Below are 12,954 nucleotides of genomic sequence, written 5' to 3' on the forward strand. Positions count from 1 at the left end.
CCCACACAGGAGTCAGAAGCCCATCCCACGCTCTCAGACGCTCATGCTGTCCTGGCAAGGCCTGCCAGGCCTGTGTCCCGCACGACAGGACGGTGCTCACGGGCCGAGCTGGGTGGTGAGCCCCTGTGCTGTTGGTTGCCTCTGGACCTTACTCTCCGTGAGGACGGGCCCTCCTCCGAACCCTCGCAGAGTCCAGGAAAACGCGTGACAGAGGACAGTCCCCCAGCAGTCACTGGGCAAGTCCAGTTCAAGACGGACCTGACTGTCGCCTGCCCTAGAAATACGAGGCTTTATCCCTGAAGAGTGGGACACGGAGGCAAAGACTGCTAAAACACTGAAGTAGAGTGCTTTTTAAACCTGCGTGGGTGGGTGCGTGTTAGTTCCAGCAAATGGATGAGAAATGAGTGAGTGAGTGAGTGAGAGAGAGAATGAGTGAGTGAGGGGTGGCTGTCTCTGGGCAGAGAACACCCCGCAGCAGCCGTGTTTCCCTGGAGCGTCTCAGCTGCAGGCTCGGCTGGAAAATGCTTGTCCGGCTTTGAGTCACGGGTTCGCTTCTCTATTCCACTAGAAAGTAGGGAGCACTTTCCTGAGATCTGACAGCTCAGGGTCTAAAGTGAAGCTGCCCTTTAAAGCAGGGTGTGTGTTTCTCGTCCTCCCCACCTCCTTCCTTGGTGGTTCAAGGTCACGTCCTCTCTCGAGCCCCCCAGATCCACCTGCACCCCGGACGCACCACGGGTTCCGACCTGTCTCCCCTCCCTGGTGTGTGGGCCTCGTCCTGGCATCGAGCAAGCACACGTCCTTGGAAGCGATGTTCGCTTTCCGGTGGCTCATTATTTAGAAAGTTCTTGCTTTGGGGAATCTTCCAGCTGCATGATTATGTAATTCAGAGATGTTTTTCTTAATTTAACCCATGCCCTGTGTTATCTTGTAAAAACGCCATCTTCCATCAACATATCAACATTGCAGGGGAAAAATTTGTCCGTATTAAGAGTTTAATCCGTTTCTTAAACGGTTTCACTTTGTTCCCACTTTCCCTCTGGTTTAAACCCTACATTTATTAAGCAGAATGTGGACCACGGCTGTGACCCGTGCACACTGGACGCGCTTTCGCTAGCGCTGCGGCCAGTCGACCTGCGGGCAGATGTGCACGTGCAGCCCCTTAGCCCGCCCCCACCACCCCCACGTGCCGACTGCACTGCATCCTGAACGGAAGAGAGACAGGCTCGGGCCCTGAGGGCGTTGCTGTCATGGCGCTGCTCAGGGGTAACAGAGTCCCTCTAAGCTGGACAAAGGGCCTTTTATCAGAACCAGTGTGAAGGCCCTCAGCCATGTTCGTTAGTGAACACTAAATTCTTTAGAAGAGGAATATTGGTATATTTTATTTTCCTCCCTGGGCTTTGTTTAGTAAAGAATCTAGCTCCTTGAAAAGCTCACTTTCCTCTGTGCACTGACTCCCCTGGAATTTAATTGCTGGTAAAAGTGGGGAGGGGGAGAAATGTGGAGAAAGTATGAGTTCTCTCATTTCTGAGAAAGAACGGGTCCATTGTTTGTTCCACACCATTAAATTACCAAGAATTACAGTCAAATCCCAAACGCCTGAATGCTCGACTTTTTCAAAACTGAGAAGAGAGAGGCTGTCGCCCTCCATTTAGAGAGAATCGTAATTATGGTGTCTTCCCTAAGTCATCTGCATTTCCTTGTCTTAGGGTTTCAGGAAATACAAATAGAGCACCTCTTATACGTAAAAATTAGCAGGATTTACGTTATTGCCTGTTTTCATCTGAAATTGAACGGCGCTCCTTCTGGGCGGGCTCCCGTGTGGGCCGGGCCTGGGAGGGTCCTGGGATGTTTCAGTCAGCTCTGCTCCTCTGTGGCCCCTCTCCCTGTCTCTCTTGCTCTTGCGCAAAACTGCTCTGGTCCCAGCCAGCTGTGAGTCATAGGAACAAGTCTGTGAAAACTAGATGCTTGTGAGGAGCAGAATGAGGCAGCTTTGAAAGACAAGCAGCGTTTCAGGCAGACAGGATCCCTCGTGTGGAGATCCTGTCTCCTGGGAGCTGCTGCCGCCAGGGCTGGAACGTTGGCTGACACGAATCAGTCTCAGGGAGAGCGAAAAGAAAAAGAGGTTGAAATTCTGCAGTGACAGAATTCAGTCAATGTGCTTCTGTGCTTTTTCTGGTTCAGTAGCTCAGCGTGTCCAACTCTCTTTGACCCCATGGACTGCAGCACACCAGGTCCCCTTGTCCCTCACCATCTCTGAGTTTGCCCAAGTTCACGTCCATTGGCTTGGTGATGCCATCCAACTGTCTCATCTTCTGTTGCCCCCTTCTCCTCCTGCCCTCAATCTTTCCCAGCATCAGGGTCTTTTCCAGTGAGTCGGCTCTTCACATTAGGTGGCCAAAGTATTGGAGTTTCAACTTCAGCATCAGTCCTTCCAATGAGTATTCAAGACTGATTTCCTTTAGGATGGACAGGTCGGATCTCCTTGCAGTCCAAGGGACTCTCAAGAGTCTTCTCCAACATCATAGTTTGAAAGCATCAATTCTTTAGCACTGAGCCTTCTATATGGTCCAACTCTCACATCCATACAGGATTACTAGAAAACCATAGCTTTGACTAGATGGACCTTCATCATTAAAGTGATGTCTCTGCTTTTTCATATGCTGTCTAGGTTGGTCATAGCTTTCTTCCAAGGAGCAAGCATCTTTTAATTTCATGGCTGCAGTCACTGTCCACAATAATTTTGGAGCCCAAGAAAATAAAGTCTGTCATGGTTTCCATTGTATCCCCACCTATTTGCCATGAAGTGAGAGGACTGGATGCCATGATCTTCATTTTCTGAATCTTGAGTTTTAAGCCATCTTTTTCACTCTCCTCTTTTACTTTCATCAAGAGTTCCTCTTCACTTTCTGCCATAAGGGTTGGGGTGGTGTCATCTGCATATCTGATGTTATTGATACTTCTCCCGGCAATCTTGATTCCAGCTTGTGCTTCTTCCAGCCCAGCGTTTCTCATGATGTACTCTGCATATAAGTTAAGTAAGCAGGGTGACAATATACAGCCTTGATATACTCCTTTTGTGATTTAGGACCAGTCTGTTGTTCCATGTCTGGTTCTAACTGTTGCTTCTTGACCAGCATAAAGATTACTCAGGAGGCAGGTAAGGTAGTCTGCAATTCCCATCTCTTTAAGAATTTTCCACAGTTTGTTTTGATCCACACAGAAAGCTTCTGTACTTGCTGTATTTAAGAATAATTTTTTTTTTTTTTTGCAAAATCTTGGAAAGGCAATGATTTCTTTTCCCTTGCTGTTGGTTAAAATAAGCACAGATCATTTCAGCAAGTGAACTTACTCACAGGAAGAATTAGAGTGTGGAAAGTCTGCCCCCTGCATCCCAGAGCCCCGCTGGATGAAGACGTGATGCTCAGGTGCTGAGCACGGCCTGGTGTCTGGAGCCTTCATCCAGAAACCTAGGAAATGGCCCTTAGTCAGCTCCCAGAGGTTCAGGTAGAGAAGTGGTCACCCACAGGCTCCTGGCCACGATGCCCTCACTGCCCGTCTTCCCCAGGACCCCACCTGGACCCCAGGAGGGATGTGCTTCCCTGGGCAGCTGGCCCCCAGACCCAGGGCCCTTCCCTCCCCATGGCTTCACCTCAGCTTCGGCGTTATTGGTCTTCACATGTCGCCAAGCAGGACACTCGGAGATGAAAGGGGCGAGTTTGGGTGTCTATCTTCTCAAGGAATGAGGCGCCCGGAGTTTGAGACTTTTCTTTCTTTTTCTTCCTGACAAGAGAACAGGTCGATGAGGTCCCTGAGCTTCTGCTGAACTCCATTGCCTCTCTTCCTCCGGCTCCTACTTGAACAGGGGAGGGGGCGCTGTGAGCGGAGCCAAGTATTATGGGGGCAAACACGCTGGATAAACCGTTCAAATGGCCACAGTGCCCAGGGCTCTGCACACACCGTGGAGTGTTGAGCAGTGGCCACACCTCAGCGCTGACCTTCTTTCCTTTGATGATTCAGTGCTGCTCCGTTAATCAGAGCAAAGGCCTGTGTGGAGCAGGCGATGCTCCAGGGGCCACGTCCTCTAACACGAAGCAGCGTTGGAGTCAGCCTGGTGTTGGTCGTTGCGTCTGGGGTGAGCAGGACTGGACAGGACTGGGGTTGGGAAGCTGAGGTGGCAGAGGACACCATCCACGGGTGGCGGCGGGTGTGGGGGCAGGTGTGGGGGCTGGTGGCCAGATCTGAGCCCCGCTGGGAGACCCCTGAGCTCTGAAGCTGTGTGTCCAGGTCATCAGAGGAGCCAAGGCAAGGATAGGGATCCAGGAGGGGCCCCCAGGGCAGGGGCTGTGTGCCTGTAGTGCCCCTGAAGCCCCTCAGACCCCATGGAAAGAACTCCCTCTGGAGCCAGGGCACTTACTCAGAAACTGACCTTCCACACGAAGGGGTACCTGGGGTGTGGATGAGATTGTGAGGTGCTGTCCAGCAGGGAGGGCCTGCCCCCCAATTCCAGAAAGACAGGGGGCTCCGGACACACGTGACTTCCAAGCTTACGGCAAAACGTAGTGAATGGAGGGGTCACCCAGGCACTGAATTCACAGACTCAAAGCACAGCATTGCTATGCAGCCTCTTAGAGTAAACAGAGCGCGTGTGTCCCAGGGCAGACCTGGGCGGTGTCCCAGGCCAGTGGTGCAGCCTTCAGAGGTTCACACACCCGATGCTGAGCAGAGCGGGAACGACCAACTATCCGGATGACTGAGACCCCGGAGGTCAGAGGCTTCTGGGCTTCCCACCGTGTTTCTGGGGCACTCCCTCAACGCTAAGTGGCCTAGACAGCCTCCTGCATTCCCCAGAACACTCCTTAAGATGTCTGGATTCTTTTTTCTTTTCTCCTCCAAGTTTTTGAGAGTTGACCAAGACAAGGACAAAGATTGCAGCTTGGACTGCGGGGGCTCCGCCCAGAAGCCGCTGTGTGCCTCCGACGGGAGGACCTTCCTGTCCCGCTGCGAGTTCCAACGCGCCAAGTGCAAAGACCCCCAGCTAGAAATTGCTTATCGAGGCAACTGCAAAGGTAAGTTTCCTTCCATCACTGTTCAAGAGCCAAGCCCTGAAATGTACGTTCACGTGCTTTATCTTCGCCTGGTCAAGTTTTCCTGTGTAAAAAGTCAAGAGTTTCTGCTCGTGAATCTTTGTCAGGGCGCGTCGCGGTAAGGGTCGTTTTTGAATCATCGTATTCTTGTTGAATGTTCTTCTTTCTTAGAATGTTTTATGACGTCACACATTGCAACACAAATTCATCCACGTTTCACAGAGTGTTTCCAGAGTCTCCTGAAATTATTCTTCCTTGCTCCCGTTTTTAAAGTGGCTCTTCCAAGCCCTTCTCATTTCACCTTCCGTAGCGTGTGGGGCGTGCATAATAGCGCCTGTGCTGTTTTCAGGGATTTTTTTTCTCTTCTTTTTTGGCACGGATTTTACACTTGTAATTTTCAGTTTTCCTGATTTAAGAAGCGGATTTAGAGCTAACAAGCACACTTAGAGCAAAACATTGAAAGGTTTCCCATGTTAATGAAAGGTTTGACTCAGCAAAACACGTTTCAAACACAAATAGAGTCATTTTAAGAAAGAGATTTAACTTTTTTTTTTCTTATTATCTAGGAGAAAAGACCACACAGGCTAAAACCCCCTTGAGACCACGTCCTGCGGTGTCTAGCTGTTAGCCCAACAACCGCTCAAATGAAGGGAAGCTGGTGCCCTGGGCCTGCACTTGGCCAGCCTCTGCTTTCCTCCCACAGTGCCACCCAGCCTAGCGGGCAGGTCCGAGGCACTTCTCCCTGTGACGGAGACGGAGCTGCCTGTTCCCTGGACCTGGGTGCTGCTCCTGTTGGCACCTCATGGGACCCTCTGCCCACGGGCGTCGGGCAGCCCAGCACCCACCTTCCTCCTGGCATTCGATTAGTGTGCCCTAAACACATCACTCTGTGAGAAACTTGGATGTAACTTTATGCCTTGATGGCCATTACACACCTCAGGTATCTGCGCTGAGAAATGAGAAGTGACCCAAGAATAGTCTCAAGTATCAAGGGATCTTCCCTGCAGAGAAGTTTCTAGAAACAGTGGCCTGTGCTGGCTTAACTCATGAGGACAGGTGCTGTGGTGTGAGGTTTGAGTTTTATGTTCCTCTTTGGTGCCCTGTTCTTTTAGACAGCCCCATCAGATATCCTCTTGGTGATACCTCCCATCAGACACTCAGTTGGAGGACTGTGAGGAAGCTGCCACATTAAACCTCTGTGTTGGCCATGGTCTCTGTGGGTGTCTGAGACGGATTAATTACGCTGAGGCCAGAGGCCCATCCATCCGTCAGTCTGTCTGAGTCCATCTGCCAGGGTGGACTCTCCCAAACCTCACACTTGGAACTCTGCAGAGTCTACCTTGCCTCACTTTTGGACAGGAGGTTAAGTTGGCATTAAGCACAGACGGCCTTTTGGGAACGCCATCTGCAGCTCACTTGTGTTTGGATCCAGCCTAATTCTTCTGGATTTCTCCCTTGGTTGGAATTCTCACATCTCACTGAAGAAATTTCATGCCATAAATTTATGACAAAAAATGAGATAAGGGAGAAGAAGTTTAAAAACTACTGCTGTGACTGCAGCCATGAAGTTAAAAGACACTTGCTCCTTGGAAGGAAAGCTGTGACAAACCTAGACGGCGTATTAGAAAGAAAGACACCACGTGGTTGACAAAGGCTCATGTAGTCAAAGTTATGGTTTTTCCAGTAGTCACGTATGGATGTGAGATTTGGGCCATAAAGAAGTCCAAATCTTCTTTAAAGATGTGGCTGAGTGCTGAAGAACTGGTGCTTTCAAACTGTGGTGCTGGAGAAGACTCTTGAGAGTCCCTTGGAAAGCAAGGAGATCAAACCAATTAATCCTAAAGGAAATCAACCCTGAATGTTCATTGGAAAGACTGTTACTGAAGCCCCAGTACTTTGGCCACCTGATGAGAAGAGCTGACTTGCTGGAAAAGACCCTGATGTTGGGAAAGATTGACGGCAATAGGAGAAGGGGGCAGCAGAGGATGAGATGATTAGATAACATCACTGACTCAGTGGACATGGATCTGGGAGACAGTGAAGGACAGGAAAGCCTGGCATGCTGCAGTCCATGGGATCACAAAGAATTGGACATGACCTAGTGACTGAACAACAGCAATGAAGGTAAAAACAGAACTTATCTCTTAAAACCAAGTTTAATTCAAATCAAAAGGATTAAAATAAAGAGAATGTGAAGATACCTGTGAATTTCAAGATCAAGTTTATTTGGTGCTTCAGCTACTGGGGGTGGCAAATACATGAAGTTACTTTAAAGAGGTGCTGTCAGTCATACAGCACAGTTTGAAATACGCGGGCATTAGGGACCCCGACATTGTAGATCTGGGGGGCAGGCTTGGGGCTCTGAGGCATCTGCTCTCAGCCCCCGTCTCTGAGTCTGTGATCTGAGTCTGGTCCGCAGGAGGCCACAGAAAAGGGGTTTCCCATCTGCAGCAGACTTTTCCTGCATAAGCAGCCTCTCCCTGGATCCGGGCTCAGAGCGGGAGCGGGACCTCCCCAGACGGGATGGGCCCCTCATACCAGCTGGCTTGCTTCTCAGGCCACTTCCCCGTCCTGCCGCCCAAAGTCTGGCATCTAACACCCCCAGCCCACCCCAGGCCACATGGTGGGGGTTCAGTATGAACAGGAGGGGCCTGGTGCTGGTGGGCGGACAGGCATCCTGGCGGCAGTGGGCAGCTGCTGCTGCCCCGCTCTGTCCAAGAGCGCTGGCTAGACTCCATACCAGCCCAGCTCGGGCGCGTTCCGCTCTGATGGTGAGAGGTGGAGAAGCAGGCCGAAAGACCCTTCCACCGCAGGGAATGTGAAGACTCATCCGCGTTTGCCCTAAATTATTCCTGGTGTTGAAATTGGCTGGTGACTCAAGTATCAAGTTGGTGACTGTGAAGCTGCGTGTTTTGAGGACATTTCCATGTATTTGATGGGTGACAGCTTCATGGGCCAGTCTCTTACGGATGTTCTAATTTGGAAACAATTGAAATATTTCAGTATTTGGTTAAAGTTGGATGAAAATGTTTTCTGCATTTCATATTATGCTCTGCTGACCTTGAACAGAAGTGCAGTGGTTTACACCGATGGGTTTTTCTCATATTTTCTTTGAAATTTGTGGAGTCTGTATTTTTAGAACCCAGCAAACTCATTAATGTTTTTCTTTTGATCTAAGACCATTGGGACTGTCTTTCTTTTCAAGCAAATCTCTGGCATTAAATTAAAAAAACAGAAGAAAGAAGAAAAAGAAAAGTCAGATGCCAGGCGATCTTGGAGGTATTCTGAGGTTTCTGACACACGGTCATACAGGGTTCTGACAAAAGCAGCTTCCTGGAGATTCTAAGACCCGGGTCTTTTGAGTGATGGATATGTAAGAGGAACATTGTCGCCAAGTGATGCCTGATATTTGTCATCCTCCTCCACTGCCCGAATCTCACAAGTGCTGTCCTGATGGTCATCGCAGAGTGACCGGTGCCCATGTTGGGGTCTCCGTGGGCGTGAGTGTCATCCGCACGTGAGCACGAGGGCCTGCAATGCTCTGCAGATGGGCCCCACGCCATCATGGTCGTGATGACTTCTGGACCCCTCACTCTCTCCCTGTGAAAAACCTGAGTGATACACATCTGGGCGTTCACTCTGGCCAAATAGTGACCGTTGGTCTAGAAGCCTTGGGGTTGCTTACAGGCCCTTTGTCCGAGTTGGGCTGCTGTGGCGAATGTCTCCTCAGCATGCTCAGGGCAGGCTGGGCCCTGGGTCCATGGGACCATCTGCATTCACCCACATGACCCGGGCCACTTGCGGGGGACGTCCTGATGACCTGGGCGGGACGTGGACTCTGCTGGTCCTGCAGGGAGAGCTCAGGCCCCAGCTCTGTTGCTGGACATTCTGTGAAAGGCATGACCCACACACACGGAGAGTACCGAGGTTTTCCAGTGGATTTCTGCGAGGCCTGAGAGTGCCGGTCAGCCCCTCTTGGTACAGTGGTGCCCTCTCTGAAGTGCTCTGTGTGCTTTTACTGTAATTTTATTAAAATGCACGATGTAAACCCTGAGAGCGGTGCAGGCGTGCAGCCCAACAGGACTGGTATGGCCCCACCGGCCTCTCTCCCCTCCCCGGTCTGGGGCAGGAGGTGCTGTGGGTCTCCACATGGGCAGAGATAGGGCTGGGGTGGTAAGCTCCTGGCCTCTGCACACCCCGAGCTCCCAGAGGTCAGGGAACCATGCAACCAGGACGAGATGCCAGGCTGGCGGGCTGCACCTGACTTCTCATCTCTGAAACAGGGGGTTGGGTCAGGTGAACACGAGGAAGTCTATCTCTCTGAAGGTTTTTCTGATCACGGACATGTGGTGGTCAGCAACTCTTGCTTATATTTGGAGAGCCGAGAAATGGACTGGAAGCTGCATCACTGACCGCTTGCCTAGGCTTCAGATGACCTGCCCCGGAAGAAGGCAGGGCCTCTGAATTTCCCTCTACCTCCCAGGGAGGCTTTGTTATCTGGCGACGGTGCCCAGGACCAGGGCACAGTTTGGTTGCTCGAAGTCAGTGTTCAAGCTGGTTTTAGAAAAGGCAGAGGAACCAGAGATCAAATTGCCAACATCCGCTGGATCATCGAAAAAGCAAGAAAGTTCCAGAAAAACATCTATTTCTGCTTCATTGACTATGTAAATGCCTTTGACTGTGTGGATCACAATAAACTGTGGAAAATTCTGAAAGAGATGGGAATACCAGACCACCTGACCTGCCTCTGAGAAATCTGTATGCAGGTCAGGAAGCAACAGTTAGAACCGGGCATGAAACAACAGACTGGTTCCAAATAGGAAAAGGAGTATGTCAAGGCTGTATATTGTCACCCTGCTTATTTAACTTCTATGCAGAGTACATCATGAGAAATGGTGGGCTGGAGAAAGCACAAGCTGGAATCAAGATTTCCAGGAGAAATATTAATAATATCAGATATGCAGATGACACCACCCTTATGGCAGAAAGCGAAGAACTAAAGAGCCTCTTGATGAAAGTGAGAGTGAAAAAGTTAGCTTAAAGCTCAACATTCAGAAAACTAAGATCGTGGCATCTGGTCCCATCGCATCATGGCAAATAGATGGGGAAACAATGGAAACAGTGGCTGATTTTATTTTTCTAGGCTCCCAAATCACTGCAGATGGTGACTGCAGCCATAAAATAAAAAGACACTTACTCCTTGGAAGGAAAGTTATGAACAACCCAGACAGCATATTAAAAAGAGACATTACTTTGTCAACAAAGGTCCGTCTAGTCAAAGCTATGGTTTCTCCAGTAGTCATGTATGGAGGTGAGAGTTGGACTATAAAGAAAGCTGAACACTGAAGAATTGATGCTTTTGACCTGTGTTGTTGGAGAAGACTCTTGAGAGTCCCTTGGACTGCAAGGAGATCCAACCAGTCCATCCTAAAGGAGATCAGTCCTGAATATTCAATGGAAGGACTGATGCTGAAGCTGAAACTCCAATACTTTGGCCACCTGATGTGAGGAGCTGACTCATTGGAAAAGACCCTGATGCTGGGAAAGACTGAGGGCAGGAGAAGGGGACCACAGAGGATGGGATGGCTGGACGACAGAGGATGGGATGGCTGGATGGCATCACTGACTCATTGGACGTGGGTTTGGGTAAACTCCAGGAGCTGGTGATGGACAGGGAGGCCTGGCGTGCTGCAGTCCCTGGGGTCGCAAAGAGTCGGACACGACTGAGTGACTGAACTGAGCTGAACTGAGGTGAAGTTGGTGTTGACCTGCCAGCATTTTCTTCAGCAAGAAGAGTCTTTCCACGGAGGAGTCTGCAGATGTGTGATGTGTGTGCTTGTGTGCATAGGTTCACATACACGTGTATATGTGGGAAGGCACCTCCGTGTGAGGAGGTTGTGTGTGTCCTGCAAGAACATATGTACATGTGTGTTTGTGTGCATATGCGTGTGTGTCTCTCTGCCAGGCCCTTTTGGCCAGGCTTGTGTCCTTGCTTCCTGCCTCGTCTCCTCAGACTCCTTGCACCCACATGCAGGCTCTGAGATGCCTTTCACACGTGTGGTTCAGGCCGGTTTAGTCATGCTGGCACTTGTCCCTTGCAGAAACCCTCCCCAGGCCTGTTGGCCTTAACCCTCCATGGTGTTCTCCCAGGTCTGATGTTAGACGCACCCTCTTGATGAAAGCAGACACAAGAGGTGGGGCCGTTGCTCTCATGTTCAAACCAGGATCAGAAATACCACAGGACTTTGTGAAATATTGTAAAAACAAACAAAACAAAACACTTCTCTGCTTCAGCAACACCTGTATCCTCCAACAGTTCACCGGGGGAGCTGGGCGAGCGCGGAGCGGCCTCAGCTGTCCCCTTCCCGCAAAGGTCGAGGCCAAAGTTCACACAAAAGGATCCCGAGACCACTTGCCTGGGGAGCTGTGTGATGCACGGATGGTCTTCACAGAGCCGGCTCTAACTGGTTGCTTCCTGGATAAACATGTCAGAAACGTCTGAACACTTTCGTATGTTTGTGCTGTAGCTTGCACTTTATCTTTTGCCTTTAGGACTTGGCCACCCCAGTTGTGCACCCTGGGTTTTCCTGTCTAATTTGTTTCTGTCTTTGTGCGTTTACAATGATAATACCCATTTAAAATAGACACTCGGCCCCTTTCTCCTCGGCTCTGAGCCGCTCCCTCTGGTCGAGGGATGGCGTGGGCTCTTGCTGCGGTGCTGCCCGCTGGCCGGCTGCAGGCGGGCAGACGAGGAGCCTCCTCGGCGTCCTGCTGGTCCTGTGTCACAGCCCGGCGCTCCGCATCATTTACGCCAAAGAACACCGCAGCACAGAGTTCTTCGTTTTTCTGAGTCTGGCCTTCAGAATGACGGGTTGGTAAAGTATCACAACTTCTGAAATACAAGATCTGCTTCATTGGACGCCAGTAGAGTAAGAAGCCAGCCACCCTCGGGCTAGTGTTCTGCAGCTGCTACCAATGGAGAGCTGGCTTCTTCATCGGCCTTGCTCGTTCTGCCCCAGCCTGGTCCGTGCAGAGGCCCCGTGCTGGCCACGGGGACCCAGTGGAGAGAGCTCTGTGTCCCCAGAACGTCGACCCCCCCATGCTCAGAACCACCAACATGTAGTCGCCCTGCTGGGCCCAGAGTCAGCAGGTCTGTTGACCAGAAAATTACTCAGTGTCGCCTCTCCATAGATGTCATAGATGGACTGTAAATAATCCCATATCCCCTCGAGTTTCTTCCTCAGTAAGGAGCGGGCTGGGGGCTCTGGGGTGAGGACTCGCCTAGGAAGAGTTAAAGGGAACACGGTCCCCTTCCTTCAGGGTCATGCTCCAGCACCGTCCTGTGTGTGATGGACGGGGGCCCCACGAGAAGAGCGCTGAGGCTCTGGGCAGTCCAGCTCAGGGCCGCCGGGAAATGTCAGTGCCCCTCACGTTCTGGCCAAGCCTCCTCGGGCCCTTTTGACTGTTCTTCTCCAAAATTCTTCTGCATGAAATGGGCAGCAAATTTGTCTCTTCCCATAATCACTTAATCTGATTAATTGATTTTAGCAAAGTAGGAAATGATTTGCTTCTTGTTTAAAGGACAGCATCCTTAGAAATGGCCGCTCTGAAACGTGGCTGCTTGTTTCTGGTTTAGAGCGAGCGTTGCATCGTGACAGTCTCTGTGACCCATGTCTCCTGATGCACAGACATGCTTGTGAACAGGAATCTCTGTTACTCTGCAACAGAGAGAAAACGATGAGCAGAACGAGACAACACACGCCGGGCGTCGGCCCCGTGTCTCAGTCGGGTGGAAGCGGCGGCTGCTGTTGAGATCCTTCTCAAGAGGGCAGCCGCTGCGACTTAGACGTCTGGGGTGTGGCAGGTGGTC

The 12,954-nt window shown here is 50.8% G+C and overlaps 1 protein-coding gene across 2 annotated transcripts in view; it reads left to right on the top strand.

The window, feature by feature from the left end:
• The window catches only part of SMOC2 (SPARC related modular calcium binding 2), a 157,775-nt gene that overhangs the window by 43,774 nt on the left and 101,047 nt on the right, over positions 1-12,954 (top strand). For both annotated transcript variants that reach the window (XM_086316720.1, XM_086316721.1), the window contains exon 2: positions 4,895-5,066. In XM_086316720.1, coding sequence (XP_086172846.1) covers positions 4,895-5,066 — 172 coding nt within the window. The remainder of the gene's footprint in view (positions 1-4,894; positions 5,067-12,954) is intronic.

This window comes from Bos grunniens, chromosome 9 (genome assembly GCF_055505025.1).
Source record: "Bos grunniens cultivar Pamir isolate PY7600 chromosome 9, Bosgru_T2T1.0, whole genome shotgun sequence".
Taxonomy (NCBI): Eukaryota; Metazoa; Chordata; class Mammalia; order Artiodactyla; family Bovidae; genus Bos; species Bos grunniens.